Raw genomic sequence first — 13,572 nt, 5'->3', positions numbered from 1 at the left:
AGTTTTAGGCTGACACTGATTGGCAAAGAGCAAGCTTGCTTTCCTATGGACTGACAAGAATAAACCAGAAATAAAAAAGAATAAAAAATAATCAGGATAAGATAAGCGAATGGAATCAGCTTCCTGTTGTATATAGCACCAACGATTGTATTACCCTACTCATGCCAAAACCACTGCCTGCTCTGCCATCCATCCATTGTGCAATTTCCTCCATGCAAGGATGGGGCAAAACTGGGGCAAAAACACCTATGGAGTGACATAGAGGGGACCGGAGGAAGATGATGAGGGCAGCACGTATATCATTTTGATAAAGGAGACACTTTGAGTGGTAATTGTGCCGTAATGCACAGATATATTCTGCATATTTGCATAAAATGTCAAGAGCCCTGGGTGTCCTAAAAACAAAAAAAAAGTTCATAATATATACTGTATACAAATGTCCAATTATAAGCCAATTTTCCCTCAATTTAGATCTCAAGATCCAATTATTATCCGATTCTGATGGGTTGGCCCCTGATTGGCAAGGGGCTGATAGTATTAGTTGGGTGATTCAGCTTTCTGCTATAACATGAGCACATTCAATGGAAGCTATGTTTTATCTTATCTTTTTTTATCCTGTCCTTGGTGGTTTGGAGTTTCTTTTATGCACTGGATAAAGCACTGGATGACAAATGTATAGAGAGGCCCGTAGCCATAAGAAGTAGGCGCAGGGCCTACATGACTGGGTGCTAGGCCTAGCCCAGAGGTGTTAAGGGGTTAAGAAAAGAGGTAGTGATGCTAGAGAGGGCTGGGCTAGTATACAACGTGGGGTAGGAGGAGATTAGGAATACGAGACGTTAAAAGGGCTGGATGATAGTGAGAGGCCCTCTTTTAGGAAGAAAAAGTTTCCCACCCACCCGCCTCTTATGTTAGGGTAAAGTTGAGAGTTTGGTTCGTTTTAGCAGTTGGGGTCTTGGAAGGCAGGGATCCAGTGTATTGGAAAAGTGGTGGATTGGCAGGGGGATCCCCTTTGGTGGGGTCGCCCCCTTTATGGTGAACGGATGATTATGGCTCCTGAAGGCAGTGCTGGGCAGCTAGGGGCCAAGGTGGAGATGTTGGAAGAGTTCAATTCTTGTTGGGTGGGATTTTGCCTTCTGAGTTTTCATCTGCCTGTCTTTCTATCTCTGACAAGTCTAGTCTTCTGTAAACCTCTATGAGGATGAGCACAATAATCAGATATTGGGCCTGCTGACCAGTTCTGCTTGCACTGCTTCAACACTGTTGTAGAGTTCTTCCATAATCTCCTTCTTTCTCATTATGAAGGTTTCCTGTTCTTCTTGAGGGTTTCTCCTGACTTCTCAGTTGGTTTTTCCACTACTGGTAATTTCCCAAACAAAGGAATCCTAATTAGGGCCGACAGGAGACATTTTACAGTATTAGTCTTTCTAGATAGAAAATGAAGTCATCACTATAGATGAAAGGTAGTAGTGATCACCTCCTCTATCTTCCTCTGTCCTCCTTCTCGTCTCCTTCTCCTCCCTTGTAAATGTAGCTTATATTTGATGCTGAATGATACCCCTCATCAGTCCTGGATTTACAGAACTGCCCAGACTGTAGAGGAAATTCCTGGCAATCCTGGCACCCTGTGCCCAGATCAGATAATGATGTCTTCTATGGTAATCTGATCAGTCCATCACACAATCCCATCGTGTTGTCAGTGTTGTTCTGTAATCAATGCGGAGGGTTAGGTAATGGTCGCCTAGGGTTAAACATAGTGTATAGTGTAAGGTCAAGGAAGGGAGGTGACCTTTTACATTTTTTTAGATGTTTAGAATTAGTAATGATTTATTCTGAGTAGGCATCTGACTGCTCACAGTGAAGTATATGTGCATCTGAAAAGAGAAAAAATTACAAAAAGAAAAAAATTAGGTTATAAAGAACTGCTCTAGTATTTAAGTCGCCTTCATCTTGCAAAATCTATATACTTTGAAAGCAGATTGTGAAACATTCCGCTAATTGATTCTTCTCTCATGTTAGATAGCTCCTTATTGGGTTCACATCTAGTGTTCATGTATTTTGCATAGATGAATATTTCATTATAGTCCCTATATATCTTCAAACAAACTAGTGTGATATACTACAGGATGTGTATACGGGCTTAAACTACAGATGGCTATGCTTCCATTCCTGCAGCCAATGGTGGTTGCTGCTCAGCTGCTCTGACCATTGAGCCGGATCACTTTTCCAGGACAGCCTTGTCTAATACTAAATAATAGGATAATAATATTAATACAAAAATTATGTTTATTTTTTATTTTTACAAACCTATATATGTGTATAAATCCCACAACACCAACAGGATTTGCCCGATTTTTAAAGCTAGTCTATCTTGGGAGAACCTGGGTGATTCAGCAATTTGGAATTGATCTAATCCAGTAATGAAAACATTTCCCAACTAATATCAAATGACCCAGTCTTGGGGAGCTTTAATAAATCAGGCGCAATGTATATGTCATTTTCCCCACTTTTACACTCGCTCAAGTCCAGAGAAGACATTAAACATCTAATAATAATGACATATGGCAGTAACTATACACCTTAATACTGATAATGAAAATATATTTCACTAATTAATCCTTTGTTTCCCACATTTCTCCTGAGAATCGGTCTCGGAAGTAATATAGCATCTGAGAATATATAAATATCTCCTCCTGCAATCATGTTTAGTTAATAGGAAGTGTTTAAGTCCTCCTTTACAGCTTTTTATTTTATTGAAGTATTTATTTTTGAATAATATTTTCATATATAAACTGCTAATATATTATTATTATAATATCTGTGTTTCTATATTTTAAATGTCTTATGTTTAAATACAATTTGAAAAATGGAAAATGTGTCCAGGACGAGCACAAGTTTTGATCTTCTTGGACTTTCTGAGTTGGAGAGATTTAAATTCCTCTATGCTGTATTAGCTCTGTCCATCTACCTATTTACAATTTCTATATCTTCGTTGATTATCTATGTGGTCTGGGCTGAGGAAACACTCCATGAGCCCATGTACATCTTTATAAGTAACCTATTCTTCAATGGAATTTATGGTAGCTCATCTGTACTCCCCAAGATAATGATTGCCCTGCTATCTGGCTCTCGCACTACTGGATTTCTTGAATGCCTCATCCAAGCTTTTTGCATTCACAGTTTTGCTGCCGTTGAATTATTTACCTTCACTGTCATGGCTCAAGACCGATATTTGGCCATCGGTCAACCACTGAGATATGCAACTCTCATGAATAATGATAAAGCCATTAAATACATTACTTTAAGCTGGGTTGTTGCTTTTATTGCGGTCCTAATACCAGTGATCATGAGTGCTTACCTCCACATTTGTGGTGTGAACATTAACAATGTGTTTTGTGATAATACTTCATTCATTATGTTGGCCTGTGGAGGAGCCGTGGCCAATAACATCTTTGGAGCTGTTGAAGCTTTTCTGATAAATATCAGCTGTCTGCTGGTCATTATTTATTGTTACATAAGAACATTTTTGATTTGCCTGAAGTTCTCCAAAGAAGCCTATCAGAAAGCTATCCGTACTTTGGTCACTCACCTGAGCGCATTTTCCATGGTCATTGTCTCCAGTTTTTTTGTTTTATTAAGGTACAGAATAAACAACGGGTCCATTTCTCTTGTGGCTCACGTTGTGATATCGGTCTTTGGAGTAGTCACTCCAACCATCCTAAATCCTCTTATTTATGGTTTCCGGACTGAGGCCTTAAAACTGAAAATTATCCAAAGGTTACGGAATGCCATAAGAGACGACCACTTAGTTAAATCCTATTGATAACGTTTTATTATGATCAACTTTTTTGTGAAAATAACATTTTCCTACACTGTATCAGCTCATAGTACAGTGTATTTGTTCCTTTTATGTTTTATTAGAACCTGGATGTACAAAATGGGATATTCTCAAAACTAATATTAAAAGCCACAGTACAAATCAACTTAAAGGCAAACACTAATTGTATGCATGTGTAAATTTGTATCTATTTGATAATATTTTGTACAGAAAATTGTGTATTGCTGATATGTATCTTCTTTTATAAATATCATCTTACTATTCAGTGTTCTGCTCGGCCCCTTTTAGACAAGCGCACCACCCAGCCCTTTTCAGTAACCACCTGCCTGTTTTTGGGTAGGTACTGAAGAGTTGGGTCACAATACGAGGGCTGCCACCCGCCTACAATTTCTTCCCACCCGACTTAAAAAAATCCTGGGTTGAACATTGCTATTATTCACTGGCATAGTTGACAAGTGAGTGGTCCCTGTGGCCTGGCTGGTTACTTCAAACCCTTCCTCTGGAAGGAGACCATTCTCTTGCACTATATCCATAGCTGGTGCTTCTCTGGTCCCCGGCATGCAAAGTAGGGCATCTGTGAATTATAGTGCATATAATTAAAGTGCAATACTTTTTCCAGGATTCATCTCAGAAGCAGAATGAGTGGTGCAGAGGAAGATCTGATGCTGGAGGAGGTAAAATACCTTTAGTTCACTCCTGCACTACTCTGCATGATTGGAGGAAGAGGACTCATGATGGCTTCATTGTTATGTACCACTCGGGTGACCATGGAGGTCACTGCAAAAGAGGAGATGACTGTTACTACAGCATGATTAGGATAGAACAGACATACCCAGTTATCCTTCTCTTTTTACTGCTCATCTCCAGGTCCAGCATGATTTTTTCCCAACAAAAAAGGCAGCACTATGACCATAACAGCCTTACAAACCCACAAACCCATTTTACAGAGCAATACACCAATAATAAGATTTCATCTCCAGTGAAGGCACTAAAAACAAATGTGATCACTTTTGTACTTCTGGAGGACAATTTCCAAACCACAAGCATTTCCTAACCCATAAAATACCAGGTCACTAAAACCCACTCCAGACAGACGACTCTGTACTGAAGAAGGGCCACTGACTATTTGGCACCATGCACCTCCTCACCAGGAGGATTTTGTTTTCCTCATCAGTTGGTGGAGAATGAAAGACCGTCCAGAACCTCAGCTACTTCCCAGTACTGTATGCAACAGGACCAGGAGGATTGGAACTGACACTAAATGGACAATAATAGGACATTGCTTACTAGTTTTTCCTCTTTTCCTGGTCTACGGGACTGTTGGTAATGGTAAGGTACGCTGACAGTGACGTTATGGCGAGCCTCATGGTAAGGACTTGGGTGACGGTTGGTAAATTACTCTGGTTGCTAAAAATGAGGTCAGGTAAACTCTCATGACTGTGGTTGTCTGGGATAAACAGAGTACTGACTACGGCTGTGTTTTGGTAAACAGTTCCAGGCGTCTAAAGTGCAATGAGCACTACAACTATCCCCCCAACACTGCTGTTTGTCAGGTTACCCCATATGATTTTTGCAGTTGCCCCACTGTCTTGCTGCGCTGGTGTCTCCGGTCAATGGATGAAAGTGTCACATTTAAAGAAATATTTCCTTTTGCCTTCTTCCACCATGGTTTCTTTGTGTTTCCCAAAACCATGTTTCTATGTTGTTTATTCATATATGTCTGGACTGAAGAAAGCCTCTAATAACCCATGTACTGTTTCTCACATAACTTGGTCTTCAGTGTCATGTTTGGTAGCTTTCTGGGCTAATCATCATCTTCATTTCTGGTTATCTCATCCAGTCTTGGTTCCTCCATAGTTTTGATGCTGAAGTATTGACCTTCATATTATTGGCCCATGACTGGTATTTGGCTGTTGGTGAGCCCCTGATATACCCAGCTTTGATGATTAACATCAGGGCAGTAAAGCTTACAATCATAAAATAGTCTTTAAAATGGCCATGGTCCCAGTGGTAATGGCAGCATATCTCCCTTTATGTGGAACTTAAAGTGTCTTCTGTGAGAATGCCACATTGCGATGATGTCACAGTCAACATCTTTGGAACTGTTGGAGACTTTTTAGGAGATTTTTGTCTACTAGTGATCATTTATTTTTAAAGAAAACATAAATTAATTGTTTATTGATTCCCTCAAAAGCTTGTCAGAAGGATATCAGCACTCTGGTTACCCAACTCACTGTATTTTCAACTTTTATGATTGCAAGTTTCTTTGTTTTAATAAAATACTGGCTAAATAGTGAATCTGTTTCCTGACTGCTCATGTTTCGATTACTGTCATTGGATTGATGACTCCAATTACTGTGAAGCCTGACATTTATGGGAAAAGGACGAAAGCACTAAAACTCAAAAACTAAAACTCAAAAGCACATAAAATCAAAAAGTAATCTACTTAAAAATCAAACTGGAAAAAGTTCCAAAAGATGACATTTCTAGATCTTGGAAAAGCTACCTAGTAGGGTCATCAATATAAATGTAGAAGTGTAAAAAGTACATAAAATCATGTGCAAATACAAAAGAAAGATGAGGACCACACACAGCTATAACATTGACAACTTAATAAAACTTGCAAGTCACCTTCACCCTGCAATAACTATTTTTCTTTTCTCAATCTTGAAAGTGTAAATATTCTTTTGCATTTCACATAAATAATATTGTTTGCATAATTGCAGTTCTGTAAGAGATTTCTTCCATTTAAAACCAAAAAGTTTATTATATGACTAATAAAGTCCATAAACTTAAAACCAATACAAAAGGTAATCTCCTCAGCTGTAAATGTTATGGTTCTACGATATCTGATTAATATTTTAATGTTTTGTTTTTGCAAAACTTTTTTGCTCTTCATTATCTGTTAAGGATGTGATACAAAGCTGTGTGAAAGTGAAGATTTAACACACTGGAATACTAATTATAAATGTATGCTGATTCAGTTGGAAAGAAATAAATGCTTGAAAAATATCACTCTGTGTGTATTTGTGTAATTTGTCTTTCACTTTTTGAATTGAATTAATGAAATTTATTAACATTTTGATGATATTCTAATTTATTAATTGAGATGTGCCAGTACAACTTAATTTCTTATTAGGTCACAATCAAAACAATTTTAATTTTCAATAATTTTCATTCTATTAAAAAAGCAACATTTGTAAAACTATATACAATAGTAGAAAGTTTTTTGTTGATTTTTAAAGTCCCACCTGGTTGCCATGTTCCAGCGGCGTCCTCCAGCGATGCCCGGAATCTGCTTCCCCTGGAGATGCCCGGCTGCGTCCCCGACATGTGAACATTGGGGACACAAGGCCAGGGGAAGCAGATGCCGGCCGGGCATCTGCTCGTGAGCCTTAGGCTGGAGGGCGGTACCGCGGGGCTGGTAATAGTAAATCTGGGACCAGATGGTAAATTTAAAATAATGAGTATTTTTAAATATACTGCTTTTGCATTTTAAAAATACTCTTTATTCAGACCGCCAGGGAGGTTAAATACCCAGACAATCAAGAAAAAACCATTGGAGTGGAGAGGAGATCAAAGGTTTAGGACCAAGGTAACATTTAGGTATATGTCCAGTCCATTTTTTTTACATAGAACAAAGGGTTGGAGAATGTACCCCCTCCTATCTGTAGATCTCTTTGTAATCTCTCCAAGCTGAACAACATTTCCATCTCAAAGAACAGGTGTCCCCAGAAATTGTATCTCAACCATTACTCTTATAACCCAAATGTTTAGTTTCCCTATTAGTTTCATGCCTTGACAATGGACACCAAGACAAGTCAAGGGCATAATTCTCTCAAATGGGGACACAGACAGAAATTTAAACTTTCGAAATAATCTAAACCCTTATATATACAGAATGAGTACTCATGGAGCACAGTTACCCAGGTTAAGGTTATTTAGAAATGCATTACCTAATCTGTAGATCAGTAATCTGGGTGTAATGGTCAGGGAACTCAAGTGTTTAAAGGGAATATTTCATATGTAATTGTATTTCATATATCTGATCTACCAATAACATTTTTTCCTTGGTACATTTGGTAATGTTTCATGAGCTTCTGCTAACAAAACAGCAAATAATTTATAATAAAAAAGCTGTGTTTGATTATCACCACTAGTATGGAACAACAACATGCTAACCACCAGCAAACTTTAGCAAAAATTAATAAACATATAAACAGCAGTAAGTGTATGGTCCACTGAGTAGTCATTAATCAGGTCAATGCTCAGCTGTTACTCCTTGTGGAATTCCATTCTTGTTGGCATGTAGGATGAATCCTATTGAGGATTCACCACACTGTCTATAAAACCAGATCATTACATCAGTTGATTGTTCAGTGGAATGAAAGGGAATGCTGCCCTTAGCATCAGATTCCAAGCTATCCATGATGTATATCTTCTAAACAGATATCGTATATAGCATTACATTCCTTTTCCTTGTATAAGAAGAGTTGCTTCAAAATATGGAGAACATTTCTACATTTGGTGGTCATTTATTTCTCATGGGCCTTGCAGAGCTAGGTAACGTCAAATATTTGTATTCTTTCATAACTCTAGCCATCTATATTACAGTCATGGTCTTGTGTTCAGTGATTGTATTTGTTATCTGGACTGAGGAAACTACATGAGCCTATGTTCATTTTCATATCCAACCTCATGTTGGCCGACATGTACGGAAGCACATCCTTAATGCCTAAGCTGATCATTGACTTGATGACGGGGTGTATGACCATTCGATTCGCTGAATGTTTGGCCCAAGGCTTCTTTTTACAAACCTTTCCCGCTGTGGAGATCTTTACTTTCACTGCCATGGCATACGATCGTTACTTGGCCGTCGGCCACCCCTTGACTTACCCCATGTGGATGACCAACAAGAAAGCTTTTGTGATTCTGATGGAGATTTGGATTTATGTGTATGTTGGGATATGTGCAATTGTGGTCATAGCTTCAAGACAAACCCTATGTGGGGTGGAAATCAACAGTTTGTTTTGTGAAACCATTTCTCTTACGCACTTGTCTTGTGGTGACACCACACTCGGCGTAGCCTTTGGGTTTACATGGACTATGCTTATGATATCTTGCTGTGTATGTGTTGTAATTTACTGCTATTTAAGGACATTTCTGGTCTGTCTGAAGATATCTCAGGAAGCGTGTCAGAAGGCCATCCACACCTTAGTCACACATATCATTGCCTTCTTCACATTTATGGCTTCGGCATTATTTATAGTTTTCCGATACAGGATCAAAGGTGAATCCCTTTCTTTGCTCTCCCACTATATAACATCTTTCACCGGCGCCGCATCTTTTACTTTAAACCCAATTATCTACGGGATCCGGACAGAAGCACTTCGAGTGAAAATTATTAATAGACTAAAGAAGAACATAGCATTTATAAGACGGGAGAACAAGTAAATAAACATAAGAAAATAAACACAAAAACTAAATGCAGAAAATAGTTACACAGACAAGGATAGTATAGCCCTAAGATATGTTATCATCTAAGAAAATACTCTGTAAACCAGAAGTATCATTGCCTGTATTGACAATATGTTTGTCCCAATTATTGGAAATCCAGTTTTTTTTAAGTGTCTCCAGTGGGGGCAAATCTTCTAGCGAGGGATAATATTTCTGATAACAAGAAGATATAGACATCCTTTTTATTTCCAATTGAATCTTTGTAGCAGTTGGTGAAGGAAAGTACCACGAGGAAACACAAGGCAAAAAAAAAGAATTTTCACCTGTTGCTATTCTATCTATGTTTTGTTTATCTATGTTATGTTTAACAAAATGATTTTACTATCTATTGTACCCTGTGCTAGGGTGAAGATTCTCACTATCCTAACTCTGTAAAGCAGTAGCATTGTCATTGTAGGAGAGGACTACTGCAGAGATCTCCACCATACCAAAGGAGGACGTATTCTGTTGTCAACAGAAATAGTAGTAACTGGTAAAAGATACAACAAAATTATTTTACTGGTATATTTACCATAATAAAAGGGATGCAACAAGAAAAGTTTGTTAGGGTCCGCATTGTAAAGTGATTAGAATCAAACTCCTGGAAGTTCCTAAAACTATCCTGGCAATGTTGTTATGTATGGTAGGGTTAAATAACAGCATAAACTTCACCTAATTTAGGTTTAGGTTACCCTTAAAATTAGCTTTCACCTAATTTCCTTATTCCTGTAGATAACAGGTATCGCTGTCACCACTACAATGCAGGGCCAGTATTCTTGTATTGTAGGTAAGGACACCAAGGACCCGTCCACCACTTGTGGCATTTGGGACGATAGGAAAGTACTACAGGACAGAATGAGGGATGAGGTAGGTAGAAATGCTTTTCACTTTCCCCCTGACAAAAAATAAGAGTTTAACCATTGCATTTCATGTTTTTATTATACCTGGAGATAGTTTCGCTGTAATATGTTGCAAACAGAATTAATTTGCTGTTTTGTATATTTTTGTAATTGTATTTTTTGAAATAGAGATTCATTTTAAAATATTAAACCTTTTAGCATGTGTTATAGCAACTCAATCAGTAAAAAAATCTTAGTGTATTGTCATTATAAAGTCCCTCCAGCAAAACCCCCTCCAATAATAATTAATGACCACTCTCCCCCTAATTATCTCTCTGCCTTTCTCATTACAAACACCCCAAATTATTGAAACGTTGGAGTGTATAATGGGAAAGGAAAAGAGTGATGTCAATCTATGTAAAGTACAACACTGGATTAATTACAGCAGACATTGCCTCCTTACTGCTTTGTTTCTTTTTGCATTTGACCAATTTATGTGTTACATACTGTATGTGTGCTATATGTACTCAATACATTTGTCAACACTTTTCAAATATTATTTTTGGTGAATAAAATGATTTTATTCACCTTAGTTACAGCTTAGTGCTGCCACAGCCTCCTTGCAACCTATTCCTGTCTATGAGTGTTTAATTGATGGCTGCTTGGCAATATTTACTGCAGGTATTTGGATGGTGACAAAGGTGAATGCCTGTGTTAAAGGGTGACAACACGAGCAGGGTGACAATGAAGGTAACAAGGACGCAGTGCTGTCCCTCTACAAGACAAAGTGTCTAAGCAAGAACCTCAATAGCAGAATTACCTAAAATGACTTTATTATTACTGGTATATTTTTGTATTAACTGATTAAAACATGCAATTTGTGATTTATTGAGTTGCATCAATTTTAATCTTCCCATACCGGAACTTGTTTTATTATATACATTATATATAGCAGACAATTTAGTACAATAGAACAAGCATCACAATCATGCAGTACCGGTGCAGGACGATCACCTACAGCAAAATGAATAAAATCTTTGATTGCGTGATGCTTGTAGAGAGGTGATGAAACATTTCTAGATTTACAAAGGAACACAAGCAGGAGTAAATCATTGCAGTACTTTGCAATAAATGTTCCATGTGTACCCTGTGCCCCTCATTTGTCCTATGTTATGGACTAATAAATCCACCGCCTGTTCCAATACGGTCAATACATCAAGGAGTGTAAAGTAAATTAAAGTTAGGAACTCCCCATTGGACTTGAATAAATGTACAATCTTTAGTACTTATAAATGGTTCAATTCACAAAGCTAACATGGCAGGATCCCTCCTGTCTGTCCTGCACATTTTTCTAAGCTTTATCTACCAATCGCAGTCCTTGCAGGATTATCAATGTATAAAATCTGTCCATCTAATGGTATTATGGTGTATGTAGGGTATAAATAGGGAAGTAGGAGAAACCCCGAAAATAGTGACTGACCTCAGTGTATTGACGAGTGGTGGGGAATAAAGATTCCTGCATGAGATTACTCTTTACACAGGCTAAACGTTTCTTCATTGTTGTCTCATCTGCATGCACAGGAACAACTGTATTACAGAAAAAGACGGCATTCCCCTTTATAGAGGTCAGGCAGCAGGCCCTGTTTGCCCAGTTCTGAGTGGGGAAGCATAATTCAGAACTTCTCTTCTATTTCATGCATACCATTACATATGTGCATACTTGTCATGATTCAATTTTTATTACATGTATATTCTATATATATCAAAATTTTATCTTGTTTGATTATTCTTCCACTCCCTATAACAAGCCAGCAAAAGTGATCCATCTCAATGGTCGGAGCCGTATCACTGGACTACCATTGATTGTAGCAAATAAGATGGAAGCATAGCCATCTATAGTTCACACACAAGGAGAATGGCATCCTGTGGTATATCAGTTCTGTAATGTATGGGGGTTATAATAAAATGGTATGAACACTAGATGTCAATACATTATAGGGCCATCTTCTACGGAAGAAGAATCAATTAGCATAACCTTCTGAAATGTACCCCAAAGTCCACGAATATTCCACAAGGCACAGCAACCACAAACAAATATTTTACATTTTAGAAGATGGCTACTTAAATACAAGAACAATTCCTTATATCTGGATGTTGTCTTGTTGTTTTTTCCAAGCTGTATCTATACTTTTATTCTCTGTCAGATGCTTGCTCAGAATAGTCTGCTGGTGAGTACAGATTATATTATATTTGGGGTGATTTCAGAAAATCTCACGCAAAAAATGCATATTTTAAAATTTGTTATAAAATGGAAAAAATGTCCTGGAAGGAAATATATTGATTTATAAATTTTGTCACTTGATTCACACAAAGTATACCGGGGGGAGGACACTTCTAGATCCGTGCTTTGTGTGTGATCTGTCTTTGCTGGGATTGTCTTATTGTTTTCTCCTTGCATACCTTAGGGCTGCAATCTACACTAGTTGTTGACAAGAACAACATCTTAACGTCTCCTCAAACAAGTTTTATCTTATTTATCTTTTTGCAACAGGTATTTGTTAAAATACTTTAAGCTGATTCAGAAGTGTTAATCCATAACTTTACACATCAGTGGCATGACTATATTATATAATTATGCATGTTGCTCTCCTTTATAATTAGGCTCCTATAAGTGGGGCAGTGGGGTTGTAGCATTAGAATTTTCTAGATTAATATAGGTTCTGTGAGTGATCGGGTGGCTATCTCCGGTTACCAGGTAGTTCCTGGCTGTAGAGAGAGCAAAGCCATTAAATGACATTATGCATTTATCTTCTAACAAGTCGGTGGGTTTGGCACCCATGGAGGCTGGTGTTCAAATGTTGATAAATAAATCCAGAACTAAGGACTGATGGTTCCAGTCATGGAGTGTTAGGGAAGGTGCTATGAGATCAGATGGCCCAGCTTAGCCAGGGGTCCATATTGTTGGGGAGGCCTCCCACAGTCTGGAACCTTTGATGCTGCAAGAAGAAGCTTGCGAAGATGGAGACCCGTAAGAGGATGCTATTTGAGATATAAGTCCAGGTGTAGCTTTGGATCAGGATTGTCACAAAGGGGACTGTTCCAGTTAAGAGTTTCTTCACAGTTTACTGACTGCAGATACTAATCTGTTATCTAATCTTTGGTCTAAGCCTGAGGTGTGGAAAGTGGAAGATCCACATTTTGTGCTTTGTACTATGATGTTAAAGTGCCTTCTTGTTTGGGAACTGCTGGTCCTAATGTTCTGCATCCCTGATTCCTCTATTCTGCTTATAGTGTTATTCAGTAATTACCCCTATACTTAATAATGGACTGAGCAAGTTTGTTTATTTCTGCCTCACCTAGAATGAAACGATCAGAAACTCACCAATTCTACAGGGGGGTGGG

General features: G+C 38.1%; 1 protein-coding gene and 1 pseudogene across 1 annotated transcript; both read left to right on the top strand.

Annotated features, from left to right (window-relative positions):
• Positions 1–2,863: 2,863 nt before the first annotated feature.
• On the top strand, positions 2,864–3,820 carry LOC140321814 (olfactory receptor 4M1-like). Its single transcript, XM_072398596.1, has one exon. The coding sequence runs from the start codon at positions 2,864–2,866 to the stop codon at positions 3,818–3,820; it is 957 nt and encodes a 318-aa protein (XP_072254697.1).
• A 4,520-nt stretch (positions 3,821–8,340) lies between these two features.
• Positions 8,341–9,289, top strand: LOC140321813 (olfactory receptor 52B6-like; annotated as a pseudogene).
• Positions 9,290–13,572: the final 4,283 nt, after the last annotated feature.

Source organism: Pyxicephalus adspersus, chromosome 1, assembly GCF_032062135.1.
Source record: "Pyxicephalus adspersus chromosome 1, UCB_Pads_2.0, whole genome shotgun sequence".
Classification (NCBI taxonomy): domain Eukaryota; kingdom Metazoa; phylum Chordata; class Amphibia; order Anura; family Pyxicephalidae; genus Pyxicephalus; species Pyxicephalus adspersus.
This window is presented reverse-complemented; position numbering and strand designations above follow the sequence as displayed.